Source organism: Bombina bombina, chromosome 6 (assembly GCF_027579735.1).
Source record: "Bombina bombina isolate aBomBom1 chromosome 6, aBomBom1.pri, whole genome shotgun sequence".
NCBI classification, from domain to species: Eukaryota; Metazoa; Chordata; class Amphibia; order Anura; family Bombinatoridae; genus Bombina; species Bombina bombina.
Genome location: NC_069504.1, coordinates 583,870,560 through 583,889,375, shown reverse-complemented (window position 1 = coordinate 583,889,375; position 18,816 = coordinate 583,870,560). Strand labels below are relative to the sequence as shown.

Genomic DNA, 18,816 nt, shown 5'->3' with positions numbered 1-18,816 from the left:
GATCAGAGCAGTGCTTTATTCACATCACACCACTGTTCCCTCTAAGGTACGTGCCCTCATACCTTTCTCCAGGCCAGCACACAACCATTTTAAAAGTGTTCACAGTTACTGAATTGTGTGAGTTTTTTTTTTATAGCGATAGAGTAGCGTTTCATAATGAGTTCTATTTGTTTAGGGTAGTCTAGAGTAAAGCAGGCAAAGAGGCAACTCCAGTTACTGTGAATGAATATGTAAGTAAACAGCAAGCAGTGTTTCAGTTTCTCTAGAAGCTTTATCATTGTATTGATATACAGCCTATCACAGCATAGCCAGTTGATGTGAAGAATGCACAGGGCTGATTGTTTAAATTTTAACCACATGGTCTAGTTAGGCACCAGAGAGGGAGGTGTTGGTTTACTAGGGTTTTTTTTTGTTTTTGCCCCTTGTATGAGATAATAGATCAATTGTGTACTGGGGTGCAGCTGTGGTATAGCCAATGTATGCACTGTCATGTAGGTTCTTCTACCTGTCATTTGTGTACTCACAAACCTTAAGTAACAGGTATAAATACATTCAGAGGTGTGATGCTTTGATGAGGTTATGTATAACTAAACTGATGTGGGCATTTATTTGTTAAGTTGCTGTTCTCACCTACCTACTTTTTTAATGACAGTAGTAATTATGGTTTTTAGCCTTATTTTGCTTATGACTTTTAAGGACATTCCCTTAGGTATTGCATGTGAATAGGGTTAAAATATATAGGGACAGATTACGAGTGGAACAGTTAAACGCAAGCGATAAGGGGTTTATTGTGGGTGATTGCGCTCGTCGGGTTTACCGCTGGTATTACGAGTTGAAAGTAAAAGCGATCTCTTGAGTGCAATCACGATTTAAGCTAGAATGATTACTGCATCCTCATATCTCTGGTTAATTGTTTTGCAAAACAAAAGTTGCACAAAACACATAAAAAATACATTGCAAACTACAGTTGCATAATAATACTAGGTCATTTAAAAAAAACAATTGCACATAAAGGTTATAAGGGCTCAAATATATTAGGTGTCTGGTGTTAGGAAAAAAGCAGGTACAGGGCTTTAACATTGAGATACATACATATGCATGTCTAAAGATGTATATGTATGTATGTGCATATGTGTATATATAGTTTTAGAAATATATACATATATGTTTATATGTGTTTACAGATGTATTTATGTGTATAAAATGTATTTATAGACAGACAGATACTGTATACATATATAGACATATATATAAGTGCATTGGAGGTATAAATATATATTTGTGCAAAAAAAAAACCTGATATATTTAGAAATCTGTATTTATGAATAAATGGAACATATTCTGCTATGTGAAGAATATTGTAATGGGAAGTATTCATATTTTCGTGTTGGGTTAGCGCACTTGAGAATATGCGATCAAGTTTGCACATGAGTAGGGTGTTTTCCAGCAGGGTTTTTGTCTACTTTTTTTTGCTCCATTGACTTCTATGGGGAAATATGTGAATGTTATATTCTAAGTTTGACTTTTTGCACTTGTTAGGTTAGTGCAAGAGCGAAAACAGTTTACTTTTAACTCATAATATGAGTGCAACCCGACGAGTGTAGAAAGCTTACTTCTATTGCAGTTAACTCTTGAGCTGGAGGGTTAAATAGCTCTCCACTGATAATCTGGCCAATAGTATTGTGTGGAAGAGCCTAAAGAGCTCTAAGTCAGCTCTAATGAGGTATTTTATTGATACCCTATAAGTGGATATGTGGAGAGTTTCTTGTTCTTGATGTGGCGACACAGCCCTTATTATGAATTGAATCTTCTCCCTACATTGATGGCTCCAGAAAATGCATGGTGAATTCTGGTGTCAATCTTTGCCACCAGTCTATCATTATCTGTACTCTATAACCTTTTAGGTGATATGAATAGTGATCTCATTACATAAAAGTACCTAGACAGCATATTTATTAACCTTTATAAATGGCATTGAGTCTATTCTGAAGCTTATATTCCTTAACTCTCCCTCAAGTTAGATGTAATGGGTGGATTCATTTTTCATACTAGAAACATTCCACGCTTGGAACGACTGGTCTATAATTGTCTACCTCAATTTCTCACAACTAACTCCTTACTTGATCCACTACAATCTGGTTTCCACCCTAAACACTCAACAGAAACTGCACTTGCTAAAGTAACAAATGACCTGTTATCAGCTAAAGCAAAAGGCACACTATTCCTTACTAATTCTTCTTGACCTATCCGCTGCTTTCGGCACAGTTGACCATCCTCTCCTCCTAAAAATACTACATTCATTTGGCATCCGAGACACAGCCCTCTCCTGGTTTGCCTCATGTCTCTCAAACCGCTCATTTTCAGTTTCATATCTTGTGATCCTATGCCTCTCGAAGTTGGAGTACCGCAAGGCTCTGTCTTGGGTCCCTTGCTTTTCTCTCTCTATACATCCTCCCTTGGAAAACTTATAGCCTCCTTTGGATTCCAGTACCACTTATATGCTGATGATACCAAACTCTATCTTTCCTCTCCTGATATCTCTCCCTCTTTACTCAACTAGATTTCCAACTGCCTCTTGGATGTCTTTACACTACCTCCAACTCAATCTGTCCAAAACTGAGCTGCTTTTTATTCCCCCCTCTTAGAGATATCCAACACCTGAAATTTCTCTGACGGTTGGAGACTCTATTCTCAACACCTCACCCCAGGTCCGCTGTCTTGGGGTCACACTAGACTCAGAGCTCATATTCAACCCACATATACAAGCACTTACCAAATCCTGCCATTCACACCTACGCAACATTTCCAGACTTCGTCCCTTCCTTACTTTAAAAACGTCAAAAATACTTATTCATTCCCTCATTTTGTCACGCATTGATTATTGCAATCTACTCCTAAATGGCCTTCCAAAACACTGCCTCTTCTCCTTCCAATCTATTATGAATGCTTCTGCTACACTCATCCACCTAAGTCACCAATCTACATCCGCTGCTCCGCTCTGCCAGTCTCTACACTGGCTCCCCATACACTCCAGAATACAATTTAAAGCATTAACCCTAACTTAGAAAGCACTCAACAGTCTAACTCCCAACTATATTTCCTCTCTCATTGTGAAATATTCCCCATCCCGTCCTCTTTGATCAACCTCTGACCTACGTCTCTCCAGTCCTGTTATCTCTACGTCGCACTCCCGCCTCCAAGACTTCGCACGTGCTGCTCCTGTCCTCTGGAACTTTCTACCCCGCTCCATAAGACTGTCTCCAACTTCAGACGCTCCTTGAAAACCCACCTATTCAGAGAGGCTTACCATCTCTCCTCCATCCCTCATCCGAACCGAACTATTACATGAACTGCCTGACTCACTGCTGCAACTACAACCAATGTAACAAGGTACCCAACCGTATGTCACTGCACCCTAAATCTGTAGACTTTGAGCTCTCCGGAGCAGGTCCCTCTTCTTTCTTTACTAGATTTGTTTAGTTTTTTATTTTATCACAAATCGTTGTCATTGTATACCCCTATCATTGTACCCAGCGCTATGGACTTTGGCGGCACTGTACAAATAAATGATAATAATAATAAACTTTGCCTCTGGCTCAACATGAACAGATTCAATATGGGTCAAGTGTGATGAGAAACATTTCTTAAAACCGCTATAGCACAAAACACACAAAACGCCAAGGTGCTATACAGAACCTGGTGCAAAAGAAGACAAAGGATATAATCACAAGAATCAATCTGGAATGAGCCTCAGTCTGTTTCCTATATATCTATACTTGTATATTCATACAGAAATATAGGTATATATTTATTTATTTTTACAAAAAATATTATATATATATATATATATATATATATATATATATATATATATATATATATATATATATATATATATATAAAGAAAATTTTCTTCTATGTGAAGAGCATCGGAATGTAAAATATTTATAATTAAGTGTTTGGTTTTTTTCTATGCGCTCCATAGAAGTCTATGGGATGAAGACGTTAATGTGGTAACGATATCTGAAGCTCTAAAGTTAGCGTGTATCAGGTTTCACTCACGCAATTTACTTTCAACTTATAATGTACGCTCTAACTCGCATGTGTTAAAAGGTTACTTTGTGCAGTGTTTGCATGAGAATGGGAAAAATAGCGTGCCACTAGCATAATCAGCCCAGAGTGTGTTACTACAATATTTTCAAGTTTGACTTTACTCAAAAATAGTGCACACAAATTTTAGTCACTTGGCTAAAAATTGCACAGGACAAAAAATGTTCATTCTCTTGCTATCTTTATTTAAAAAGCAGGAATGTAAAGCTTAAGAGCCAGCCCATTTTTGGTTTAGAACCTGGGTTATGCTTGCTTATTGGTTTGCTAAATGTAGCCACCAATAAATAAGCGCTATCCACGGTGCTGAACCTAAAGTGGGCTGGCCCCTAATCTTTAAATTCCTGATTTTTAAATAAATATAGCAAGAGAACGAATAAACATTGATATTAGGAGTCAATTAGAAAGTTGTTTATAATTGCATGCTCTATCTGAATCATGAAAGAAAAAATTGAGTTTAGTGTCCCTTTAATTTGATCTGTAGCATATATTGGTTATAGTTATAGCTCTGCCAAGAATGCATTATTTTTTCTTTGTTAGCAAAAGCATTGTGTTTCCTGCTTTCCGTTTCACTGTGTGTATTCCCCTTACAGTTTGATTCTCTCTCTGGAGGCAAAGCTGAACCTTCTGCACAGCTATATGAATGTAACCTGGATACGAATACCCTCAGAAACACGGGTAATTTCCTGCAAATCACACTGTGTCATCTGAATTGTCTTTGTCATTGCTTTAATCATCACTAATGTTACATTATTTTATTATCATTTATTTGTAGAGAGCCAACAGATTAGCGCTAAACTAGCTGATTTTTAAAAAGACGTAAATTAAACATATATTGTAGGGTTAAAAACTGTGCCCACAATTAGAGAAAAGGAAACTGGTAACTTGCATTATAACCTGCATATTTGCTCCGTGCACTCTTCCATAGAAGCCCTACAAATATATAATAATCATGCAGACATAAAATATATGTGTGATTTTATATTAAGACATAGTTTTATTTCTGTATTTTGTTATATTATACAAGAGAGCAGTTGTAGTCTGTAATTCATTATCCAGAAAGTGCCAACCAGCAAAGGGACAGGTTTTTTTGTATGTTTGTTTTTTAATTGTTGCATCTTTTACTGTAGTTATACTGCTTTTGATAAAAGATTTTATATATACTTATATATTTTGTTTTACTTCTTTGAGATCTGTAGGTCATAGCTGGTCATAGCTGGCAGCAATGGCTGGTAATTACTATGTCTGTGTTATGTTTATAAGGTTACCATGGCAGCACATTACAAATCTTTGTATATGCATATACTGTGTGTTAGTGTGAGTTTAGATTGTTATACATATGTACAAAACTAGTATTAACCCCTTGATCTCAGTACCCAGCTACATTAATACATGTCATATTTAGTATGATTGTATGTACAATTTTTGGAAAGAAAAGAGTGTTCATAATCTAAACAAGTTGTGAGTATGATTGTATTTTACCACTGCATAGAGTAGTTCAAGTAGTGTTAACATTATAAAATTCAGTGCTTATATATGTGCAGCAACAAACCAAGCATACATGAGTGTTAGGATCTAGCTTCAAACTGACCATCTACATTCCCTGAAAATGTGAAAGGGAAATAGTTACTTTTTGATTGATAAACAGTATCTTATTTAGGTGATCAGGTGGCTGAATCTTTAGACACACATTTAACTAATATGATAGATCTCAGGGACTTGATTTACTTTATGAAATAGAGAATATAATTATTAGTAACTCAACAATTCTGTTTTTGGGACAATCTAATTCTAATTATAATATCAATTAAAGGACCACTAAATATAGTAGAATTGAATACATTGTAGCACTTAATTTTAAATGAGCCATAGAGTATTTTCTGACAACTTTCAAAGTTAATCCAAATTTCCCTTCCCCTGTGTCATGTGACAGCTATCAGCCAATCACAAAATGCTTGTACGTATATACTGTGCCCTTTTGCATGTGCTCGGTAGGAGCTGGGGCCTCAAAGTGTGCATATAAAAAGAATGTGCACATTTTGATGATGGAAGTATATTGGCAATCTATTTTAAATTGCATGCTATATCTGAATTATAAAAGTTTATTTTTGTCTTTAGTGGCCGTTTTGTAAACAAGTTGTCTGACTTGTTAATTTTGAGTGGTTTCTAATATCAATTAAGTACATTTTCAGGGTTTTTAATTTTGAGTAAGAACCCAAACTCCGGTATTAAGAAACATTTTTGCCAAAATATATATGTGTATGTGTGTTTTCTGTATAAACATATAGAGTTGCATATATTGTGTTTAATTGCTCTATAGTACAGTATTCTCATCTGCTAATCCAGAAATGTAGAGACTGTTTATAAGAGTTTATTACTCAGACATCCCAAACCCAAAGATCTAGCATCAGCAACTCTAAATCTAAAAACATATCCTTAACAATGTTGGACAAATGTATTGGCTAACTGAAACTAAGGTTAAAAGTTAACACAGAGAATATTGAGATCAGAGTGGTAGTTTGGCTTATAACACCCTTCATATGTTTTATTTATTAGCTTGAGGGGCATGATTAAAATAGGCCAGTGAGTCACATTTGTACCACTGTGGTCTTATTGGATAGGGAAACAAGCACTTTTCCCTATTCTCATAGTGTATCACACATGCATAGAACCATGCAGTATTGAACAATAAAGGGGAAACCACTGCTAAAAAAAAAACCCAAAAAAACAACTTACCAACTGAGAAAGGCCGTCCGTTTCTGAGAGGGTTTGGAGAGAAGGGCTTTCTCAGTCAAAGAGTAATAGAGAAAAAATCATTTGACATTATGTGTACTTTTATATCTATTTGTCAAAGACCCATGCATTTACTATAGAAAAAGAGATAACAGTTAATAATCAAAATGCTGAATTACATAATTTTGCATCTGTGTTTAAGCTGATATGATTTTTTTAGCCAATACATTGCACTGACGTAGATTTTGGTATGTCAAATGTCCTGATTAAGACAGTAGTCTAGGGCCTTGTCAATAAGACAGGAATCTTAGAGACAGAAACGTCACTTTGGGTTTGCTTACACTGATTTGGGAAAATGTGATTAAAACTGCTCATATACTTTGTGTACAATGTTCTAAAAAAAGTTCCTGAAATATATATATATTTTTTTTCTATTATTTATCAGGCTCCTTTGGCCCAACCAGAATCTCCAACAGCATCTGCAGGAGAAGATGTACAATCTCTGGCTGACTCCATGGATTCTGATCGAGATTCTATCTGTAGTAATTCTAATGTGAACAATGGCAAAAATGGAAAAGAGAAAGAAAAAGAAAAGCAAAGGAAAGAGAAAGAAAAGAATAGAACAGATTCTGTGGCTAACAAACTTGGAAGCCTCAGTAAAACATTGGGCATAAAGCTTAAAAAGAACATGGGAGGTCTTGGAGGACTAGTACACGGGAAAATCAGTAGAGCTAACTCAAGCAATGGGAAAAATGGAGAGACAAATGAAAAAGTAAAGAAATCCAAATCTCGAAAAGGGAGCAAAGAGGATTCAGGACAGTCTGCTAGTACATCCCCTTCTGAAAAAACAACCCCATCACCCACTGATAAAGCTAGCATATCTCCCATTGACAAACTAACAAACAGGTCACTTTCAGAAAATAAGTCTGACCCCTGGAAATATAGCACAGATGTTAAACTCAGCCTTAATATTTTGAGAGCCGCCATGCAAGGGGAACGCAAATTTATTTTTGCAGGACTTCTGCTTACCAGTCATCGTCATCAATTTCACGAGGAGATGATTGGTTTTTACTTGACCAGTGCCCAGGAGCGGTTTAATGCTGAACAAGAACAGAAAAGAAAGGAGGTTGAGAAGAAGGCTCTTATAAATGGCTCATCATGTAGAAAGCTAGATCAGGAAGGGTTTTTAAAAGAAAAGTTGGAATCCTCACCTCAGGACAGGGCATCACCAATCTTGCCTCAAAGCCATACAACACAACTAGTTCTAAAATTGAAGGATCGCTCTAGTCCAACCCCAGCATCTTATCCCTCACCCAGCAATGGTGCTAAGAAATGTGGTCCCATTCCAGTTTCAGCTCACTATAGCCATACACCACCAGTCCAAAGGCAAAGTGTTATCCATTTACATGATGTCAACACCAAGTCATCGAGCTTCCAAGATGACCCTTATAAGCCAGTGGTTGGCTCCTTAAAAACTTGTGCCACATATCCACAACAGAATCGTTCATTGTCTTCACAAAGCTATAGCCCGGCTCGGTTATCTGGTATACGCACAGTGAATACAGTGGAATCACTTACTTATGAGAAGCCCGCAGAGAATAAATCTCAAACTTATACAAATGGGTTTAATTCTAATGATATCAGAGATTGTTTAGAATATGCTGACGAGGAAACTCCACAGACTTGGTTGAACAATGATAAAAACAGTAGAGGCAGAAACACAGGTTGCCCATTATATTCACTCCACCAGAGTAGATGTAAGAAGGAGAACTGTTCTTTCTATGGGCGCCCTGAGACTGAAAACTACTGTTCATACTGCTACAAAGAGGAGTTAAAGCGTCGAGATAGGGAAAATAAGGTGCACAGGCATTAAATATCTAAAAGGTCCACACCTCTTTAATCTATCATTTTTTACATGCAAAAAAAAATTGAATACTAAACTCACTTTACTTGCAAAGGAACAAAATAGCCAAATAGAAAAGAGCTGGGAAATAAAAACCCATCTGCTTGCTTTAAAACAGATCAAGCATATGGAGGTTAATAATTATGTAAAGGGACAAAACATTTGTGTTGTTGTTTTTTTTCTGGTCATATTCACATATTAAGCTGGAAGGTTGTTTATGTCACAGTCAGTGCTGTGTTATGGTTTGGTCATTAATAACTGAGGTGCCTGAATTTTTGCTATCACTCAGGTAAGTAGAAAGAAACGTGCAAATTTTCCTAATATCAGTGTTGGTTTTGTACAGCCAAGACACTTGTTAGTATGAAGTGCTATGGCTATCATGATGTTGATTTCATAGATGAACAAACATACATTTTTTTTTTACTAACTTTATAGGGGCAATCACTTCATGTACATTTTACATACAGGTTTTTGTAATTATATTGTACATTTTATGTGTCTTGGTTACAGCTGAAGGTATAGAAGGCTTATAAGATTGACAGTTGTTTACTTCGTTCCAGTTTGTAGTAGTTTGTTTTCCCTTTATCTAAATAAATTCAATTACATTACAATATTGTTAAATTAAAAGTAAATAAACAAGGTACATATAATTAACCCTAAAAATAAATTTATATGAGAGCATTGCATATAATGGAGTCTTTTAACATAAAGTGTGCAATATAGCTGATTCAGTATGTTCTGACTAATAGGTAGCATTTAAAGGGACACTAAACCCAACATTTTTCTTTCATGATTCAGATAGAGAATACAATTTTAAACAACATTTCAATTTACTTCTATTATCTAATTTGCTTCATTCTTTAGATATCCTTTATTGAAGAAATAGCAATGCACATGGGCGAGCCAATCACACGAGGTATCTATGTGCAACCACCAATCAGCAGCTACTAAGCCTATCTAGATATGCTTTTCAGCAAAGAATATCAGGAGAATGAAGCAAATTAGATAATATAAGTCAATTCGAATGTTGTTTAAAAATGGATGCTCTATCTAAATAATGAATGGGAAAAAATGGGTTTCATGTCCCTTTAATGGTAGTTACAGATGATAGAGAGATGATAGAGGCCTCATTGCTGTACCATAATGAGACTAGAGATGACTCCATGCATTATATTTAGAAAACATGTCTATAGAAGTTCTATGCTTTCTATACAGCGTTCAGAATGGGCTTCTCTGCTATTGAAAGCGTTATCAAGTGGCTGTTTAGAGATGGTTATTTGCAACAACACTAAGTAGCATTGCTCAACTCATTACCTCTCAGCTCTACCCTAAAAATAATAAGAATTTAGATCCAACCACCAGGCTCTATAGTATGACAGTTTTTGGTTTTCAGCATGCAGCATTGCTTAACCGGCCTATCTAGCCTTACATTGGACTATTCTGAAAGTTATATAAGAAACATATTTATAAACTTAACAGTTTGTTTTGTGGTAGTGAATTTTAGAGCGTAAAAGTAATCTATTACCAGGTTGTATCTCACAGGCTAGGGACAGAGGAATAATACAGCCAAACAGAAGCTCTATCGGCTGAGTGGGGCGAACCTATCACATGCTCCCGAGGCTTTGTGTTGTAGGGAGACAGTGAGGCACTACTTAGGGTCAGTGGTTAAGAAATATTGTGAAACATTTATGTTAATACAGAATTAAAATGTTGACCTATATAATTTAATTGAAATATAATAAGCGTAACACTTTTTAATTTATACAGTATTTTTAAAGCCTTATGTGCTGTTTTTGGTTATTGCCGCATTATAATTTTAACCTGGTGCGGTAGCATTTCAACTGCTATTTATTTTCTAATTTAAATAATATAGTTTGCCTCTGAGATTTCGTTTAGATTTAATGTATACATGTTGACGTAAAATCTAGTAATCATTGCCTATAAAAGGGCAATGATCAGTTAGATATTGTAATTGAATCATTTACAATTAATAAATCATGCTCCATTGCACAATGATCTCAAATTAAGAGGTATGTTAGAGTCATCACTGACTTGATACACACTGCTACCAACTCTGAGCTGGCACTGAGGTCAATATAGGGGTGCACAGGGCATATGTACACACCTATGCTGAGTACAAGCTATTACTGAAACAGTGGTAACTTATAATAGCATTTTTGTTAATACATGTGTACTGCAAATAGTATTCCATTCAAAATTGAAATTCACTGATGTGCATTTCAGTTTTGGCTGGAAAGTCCCTTAATGTCTTGCTGTAATAAAAAAAAAATCATATCTTCCATCTCATTGTTAGTTTTAGCGTTTCAAAATGTGTAACTGCTCTGGTATATTAATTACCAGGTATATAAGCGTCTGTGCTCAGAATCTTCAGTGTTCTTTAATTAGTTCTGGGAGGCAAGTATGTAATAGGATTGATTGCTTAATTGTCATTGTGACAGTATACCTGTACAGAGGCTCACCATTCCTGATTGGCTGTCTTGCAAAACTGCATTTTCTAAGCACTTCAGTCTTTCCAAATTCTATGTTATCCTATGAAGCCTATTTGTCTAAAATATATATACAGAGAGATTGTTTGACTCCGTCCAATAAAATTGTAAGGGTTGGTATCTCTTGTTAAGCTTTCTGATTAGACCACTGGGCTCACTATGAATTAAACAAAACACACTAGTGATATCAATCTATCCATGTCACTTGTGATACAAGGATGCTTATTCACAAATGTGTAAGAAAACTCTATATGTTAAATAAGAAATGGAGATTTACTGGAAAGTTTATTGAACTGTTAGTTAGTCTAAGTCACTGTCATGAATTATCTTTGGAGCTAATTATTGAGGGATATATTATGTGTGCCAGTATTCTGCTGCTCAGACTATCGTACTGTTGGGTACAAAAATTGAAACAAATGATAATAGGAAATTATCTGAACTATTAGAAAGAAAAATAAATAAATATGTACTATCCCCCAGGGTTTGCTACAGCCTCCCACAATTATTCAACGTAATTTCTATTGAAAATACAAACAAAGGGGTGTAATCTATATCCCAGCTTAATAATATGTTAAACGAACAAACAGAAAACACAATCAGTGGTTTATAGCAACACAATTTCATGAACTTTACTAAAGGCAAATTAAGTCACAAATGTTTTAATATGATTGTGCTCATCTATTTATTTATTACATATAAACTTTAGTTTTAAATAAAAAAATCTTCAGATTTATTCACTGGCAGACATATGTCAGCTTTAATGATGAGCAAAATTGTATTGAATCTATGAGTGTATTCACCTATAATATAGTTTTATCGAAACCCGGTTACTATACCATCTGTTCAATCTTCTGTTTTTACATGTGAGCCAGTCTTATCGTTGGACCTGGTATATGTAATATAAGTAAACTAATGAACTCAAGGTTAACAGTTCATCTCCTTTGTCTCTGGTTTCCGAAATTGTTATAGTACTGAGCCTAACAGGTATTACATAGCATATCAGCATCAGAATCACAACTTAGATGTTCCAGTTATATATCTTGGAAGAGGAATCTGAACCTTAGTGCTAGTAGACAAAGTGTCCTATAAAAGCCAAGGCATTTGGAAGGTTTGTTTATCGGTTAACTGGAGTTGCATATTGCACAAAAGACTGTAAGAGTATGTGAATAACATAGATGTAACTTATATTGATAATGTGTTCTTGTATATTAGAAGATGCTATGCAAATATTTGTCCTTTTTCTGTTAGCTGTCTAACATACATCATGCTGCACATAGAGAGTCATTACTTGTTCTAAGTAATGCTGCTAGTTCAAAGAGAACAATATGTATTGTATGGGATGGATCGTACACTGAACCCAGTTTTTCACTTTCCAAATGCATATGAATTGTAATTAACTGTGTGGCTGCCAGAGGGAAGGCAACAATGTTTCAGTGGCTAGGCTAAATGCCACTTGTTAATTTAGCAGTGAGGGGATAATCATGATGATCATGTCATTGCTTTAATTATGTGTAGGAAAACAACTTTACAATATTTTAGATTAAATTAAGATATTATTTTACAATTCTGACAACTGGAAGAGTACATGCCAGGCTTCACAAGCCTAAACTTGCCACATATCTATTACTAATTAAAAGAGATGTTCTGCTAAGAAACTACAAATTAATGATTAGTTTGCAAACATAATTACTGTGACTAGACTTGTCCACTTCAGTAACAAATGCTGATCGATTCGTCCAAATAAAAGGAGGTGGGTGAAGTTTTTCTCTTAAAAACAATTGTAGAAAACAAGATAATACTTTCTAAACATTTTCAAACTCACACAGTATGTTCATTTATTACAATACTGCAGAAAAAAAAAGTATCATTACAGTGGCGTTTAAAACAGTGGTACATTTTTTACAATCTGTCCATTTCTGAACTTTGTGCTTTACATCTCTGGCTGCCAACAAAAGCCCAATGAATGAAGCAAATTAGTAAATAAATGTCCCCCCTCTCAGCAAGAGGTACTTACTGTATGTTGGATTTTTCTTCTTTTAAAAAAAAAAGGTTAACCCCTTGACTGTCAGTGAACAGTCAAGTGGTTAAATGTCAGTAAGTGCTTCCTTTTTCTCTCCTTTTGATCTACCACTTTAACAACTAGTGCTTATTTTCTGGGATGTAATCAGTGATCTGTCTGTTTGTACAAAGCATTGTTGTGTAACTGCTTATTAATATTTTTATAACATGTTCATATGCTATTGAGTTTAAGAATATCAAATAAGCCATTGAAAGATGAACTGACAATGATTGTAAGTAACTTTTCAGCAAATATCATTATAAATAAACTCTGTTTTGTGCAGAGCTTCTTGTTCCATAGTAGGTCATTTTGTGTAGTCTGAAAATCTCCCGATAAGTGAATGACCACTTCAGGCTGGATAGATAGCCCCTAAACTACACACTTTCCACTAAACTGACTTACAAAGATTTAAAATGTTTTAGGAATATTTTTTTTTTACGTACAAAATAAATTTATTTGCACATCACAGAATTATATATATTAAAAAATAGTATATTGTTAAGAAAAAAAGAAAGGTGTTTGTATGTGTTTTGTTTGTAGATTAAAGGCTGTATTATGTTCAAATTTTACAAGCCAAGTTTAAATTGTAATATAGAACTTATTTTTATATTATTTTCAAAATATGCTATAGAGCAATATTTTGCGCCTTTATTACACAGGGTTTGTCATTTTAGTAGGTTAACTGCAGAGCTGTTGGTAGAAATAACAAAGAAAAGAAGCTTTGTAAACAGTCTAGTAAGTTATGAATGCTATTTATTGTTATGCACTCAAAATGTTTATTGAAAGTTGAAATATATGAATGGTTTATATAAAAATTGTCTTACGCTTTCTTTCATTTTACGTCTTACATTTTCTTTATAATAAAAATTTATAAAAATGAATGACAAAACATGCGCCTCCTTTTTGACATTTAATAAAAATAATTTTCATGAAATATTAAGATAAAAGTGTATGTATAATAAAAATAAAAGGGAATTGGGTGGCTTGTCAATGGCAATACTTTTTTACTTGTTAACCATGAATACAATGGGGCTGATTAATCACGGTCCGAATGGGGCGGTATACCTCTGTTTCGGCGCGAGCCTTCAGCAGGCTCGCCGGAAACAGGAGTTAAGAAGTAGCGGTCTTAAGACCACTGCTCCTTAACTCGTCCATTGCCTCTGAGGCTGTGTACATCAATCCCCCCAATCTCATACGATCGGATTGATCGACACCCCCTGCTAGTGGCCTATTAGCCGCAAATCTGCAGGGGGTGGCACCAGAACTGTTTGTGCAATGATAAATACCGACAGCAAATGCTGTTGGCATTTATCGATGTCTGGGGGACATGATCAGTACAACGGATCATGTCTGCCAGACATTTGATAAATCGGTCCCAATATTTTTATTTCTGGATTTACTTTCTTTTAGTATGCCTGATTTTTTTCAGATCTCTAAAATTGTGTTAATTCTTGTGATAGGTTCTCCTATGGGCTTGACTGGCCACACAAGCATGGCTGACTATCATTGGACCATGGGACCTAAGCAAAGGAGTAGCTCATAGGGAGAGCTAATAATGTTTTAAGAGAAATCAATGTGAGGTCCTACTGGGTATCAGCATGCTCTGGTGTTAAACTTCAATCTCTGCTAACAAGTGAATGTTTAAGACCGTTACAGAAAATATCTGCCAGCTCAAGGGTCGATCACAATCTATCTGCGATTGGATTGTTTTTTGGTTTTTAATTTCTGGCTGAATTGGTTTGCACGTTTACCAAGTGATCAAAAAGCAAAATGGATTCAAAGGTACAATCCCGTTTAGGAGTTCAGTAATGGAGCCACAATAATTTTAAAATATGCAGTGTTGTGAACGTGTTTGGACTTAAAAACACGGTCACTAAGCTGCAATCTCGTTTAAATATCACCTATGCAAATATTATGTTACGCAAGTGAGCAGGTTCATACATTACAGTTTTAGTACTGCTACAAACTAGTATATTAAGATATAAGTCCTTCTAATAGAAACCTGTAGTCTTCATCTGGTTTTAACTTTATGCTAAACTGAAAACAAATCATTTACAAACAATAAATATTGTTATAAATAATAGGTGAACCTATATATATGTTAATGTATGTTCTGTCCATCATAGACGACCTATAAATTAATACCATGGGGTCTATTTATGAAGCAGAAGTTAAGAACCGCTGCTCCTTAACTCGTCTGCCACCTCTGAGGTGGCACACAGCAATCAGTCCAATCGAATACAATCGGGTTGATTGACACCCCCTGCTAGCGGCCGATTGGTCGCAAATCTGCAGGGGGGGTATTGCACCAGCAGTTCACAAGAACTGCTGGTGCAATGATAAATGCCCACAGCGTATGCTGTCTTCATTTATCGATGTTCGGCGGACCCGATACGCTATAGAGGATCATGTCTGTCTGCACCATGGTAAATATGGCCCATGTATGCTAATACAATGTCTCCTGTGGCCATTTCAGTGTGTTTCCATCTAGTCTTGGAATTGTTGTAAAGATGTCCAAAAGGCCATTTTAAGTACCTTTATTTCTTCTATAAAGGTAAGACGAGTCCACGGATTCATCCTTTACTTGTGGGATATTATCCTTCCCTACAGGAAGTGGCAAAGAGCACCACAGCAGAGCTGTCTATATAGCTCCTCCCTTAGCTCCACCCCCCCAGTCATTCTCTTTGCCTACTCTTAGGAAGGGTAAAGTGAAAGAGGTGATAAAATATTCGTTTTTAATTCTTCAATCAAGAGTTTATTTTTAAATGGTACCGGTTTGTACTATTTACTCTCAGGCAGAAGATGGATGAAGACTGCTGCCTGGAGGATGATGATCTTAGCATTTGTAACTAAGGTCCATTGCTGTTCCCACAGAGGCTGAGGAGTACAGGAAACTTCAGTGTGAGGAACGGTTTCATGCTATGCAGCAATGAGGTATGTTCAGTCATATTTTTTCTGGAGAGACTGTGTATTTCAGAAAGGCTGACATTATACCCAGGAGGGTAAGGGTAAGCAGTAATCCTCGAGCTAAAAGAAGGGCATTACTTAGCTTGCTTATGGGGCCAATTACATATATGGTTGACACTGAATGTAAAATGTTTGTGAGCAAACATTTTTTTGGATCGTAGTGCTTTAACGTTTTTGTGGGTAATAAACGTTTTGGGCAACTTTATTAGGGCACACATGGCTTATCTTTAGGGTCTTGGAACCCACATGGTTAGTTATAACCGCTCTGGTGCAGTTCTCTAAGGCTCAGGAAACATTGAGTGAGATGGGCGGGGCCTATTTTCGCGCCTCAGATGCGCAGTTAGTTTGTCAGCAAGCAGCAAGCTCTTACTCCTGAGGGCCCTGGTGTATGTTTTGGGCCAAATCAAAGCTTTTACCCCACATTTTCGATCCCTGAGGGTGCTGAGGGGTCTTTTTCCGGATCTGGGCCTATTTTCGATCCGGTTTGGACATTAAGGGGTTAATTGTTAAAAAAAAATTGTGGTGCAATCTTAACTACCTATAGTGGGTCTACATACAACATTTTGAAAAATTTGGTGCATGTTTAGACTGTTTTGCAGAACGTGTATGCTTTTTTTTTTCTCTTAAAGGCGCAGTACTGTTTTTTAAGATTGTTATTTTTTCGCTAAATAAAGTGTTTTCATGCTTGTTTGTAGTCATTACTAGCCTGTTCAACATGTCTGACATTGAGTTAAGTCAATGTTCAATATGTTTAGAAGCCATTGTGGAACCTCCACTTAGAATGTGTCCCTCATGCACTGAAAGGTCAATAAATTGTAAAGAACATATTTTAGCTACTAAAAGTATGTCGCAGGATTATGTATGTCAGAAGAGAATCAGGTTTTACCATCTAATTCTCCCCAAGTGTCACAACCGTTAACGCCCGCACAAGCGACGCCAAGTACTTCTATTGCGTCTAATTCTTTCACCCTGCAAGATATGGCCGCAGTTATTAATAATACCCTCACAGAGGTTTTATCTAAGCTGCCTTGGTTGCAGGGGAAGCGCAGTAGGTCTGGTGTGAGAACTAACGCTGAGCCCTCTGACGCTTTATTAGCCATATTTGATGTACCCTCACAATGTTCTGAAGTGAGGGATTTGCTGGCTGAGGGAGAGATTTCTGATTCAGGAAATATGTTCCCTCAGACAGATTCAGATATGACGGCTTTTAAATTTAAACTAGAACACCTCCGCTTATTGCTCAGGGAGGTTTTAGCGACTCTGGATGATTGTAACCCTATTGTAGTTCCAGAGAAATTGTGTAAAATGGACAGATTCCTAGAGGATCCTGCCTACACTGATGTTTTTCCGGTCCCTAAGAGGATTTCAGAAATTGTTACTAAGGAGTGGGATAGACCAGGTATTCCGTTCGCTCCCCCTCCTACTTTTAAGAAAATGTTTCCCATATCTGACGCCATGCGGGACTCGTGGCAGACGCTCCCTAAGGTGTAAGGAGCTATTTCTACCCTGGCTAAGCGTACAACTATACCTATTGAGGACAGTTGTGCTTTCAAAGATCCTATGGATAAAAAATTAGAGGGTCTTCTGAAGAAAATATTTGTTCACCAAAGTTTTCTTCTCCAACCTATTGCGTGCATTGTTCCTGTAACTACTGCAGCGTCCTTTTGATTCGAGGCTCTGGAAGAGGCTCTTCAGGTTGAGACCCCATTAGATGATATTCTGGATAGAATTAGGGCTCTCAAGCTAGCTAATTCTTTTATTACCGATGCCGCTTTTCAATTGGCTAAATTAGCGGCGAAGAATTCAGGTTTTGCCATTTTATAGCGTAGAGCGTTATGGCTTAAGTCCTGGTCTGCTGATGTGTCATCAAAGGCTAAGCTTTTAGCCATCCCTTTCAAGGGTAAGACCCTATTCGGGCCTGAACTGAAAGAGATCATTTCAGACATCACTAGAGGGAAAGGCCATGCTCTTCCTCAGGATAAGACGAATAAGATGAGGACCAAACAAAATAATTTTCGTTCCTTTCGGAACTTAAAAGGTGGTCCCTCTACCTCTTCCCCTGCGCAACGCAAGAGGGGAATTTTGCTCAATCCAAGTCAGTCTGGAGACCTAACCAGACTTGGAACAAAGGTTAACAGGCCAAGAAGCCTGCTGCTGCCACCAAGACAGCATGAAGGGGTATCCCCCGATCCGGGACCGGATCTAGTAGGAGGCAGACTTTCTCTCTTCGCTCAGGCTTGGGCAAGAGATGTTCAGGACTCCTGGGCTTTAGAAATAGTAACCCAGGGGTATCTTCTAGAGTTCAAAGATTCTCCCCCAAGGGGGAGATTCCATCTTTCTCAATTGTCTGTAAACCAGACAAAAAGAGAGGCGTTCTTATGTTGTGTAGAAGACCTATATTCCATGGGAGTGATCTGCCCAGTTCTGGAAACAGAACAGGGGCAAGGGTTCTACTCTAATCTGTTTGTGGTTCCCAAAAAAGAGGGAATTTTCAGACCAATTTTGCATCTCAAGATCCTAAACAAATTCCTCAGAGTCCC

The 18,816-nt window shown here is 36.7% G+C and overlaps 1 protein-coding gene across 1 annotated transcript in view; it reads left to right on the top strand.

The window, feature by feature from the left end:
- The window catches only part of OTUD7A (OTU deubiquitinase 7A), a 423,923-nt gene extending 414,424 nt beyond the window's left edge, over positions 1–9,499 (top strand). Inside the window, exons 12-13 of the mRNA XM_053719344.1 lie at positions 4,701–4,785; positions 7,286–9,499. Coding sequence (XP_053575319.1) covers positions 4,701–4,785; positions 7,286–8,713 — 1,513 coding nt within the window. The 3' untranslated portion in view covers positions 8,714–9,499. The remainder of the gene's footprint in view (positions 1–4,700; positions 4,786–7,285) is intronic.
- The last annotated feature ends 9,317 nt before the right edge of the window (positions 9,500–18,816 follow it).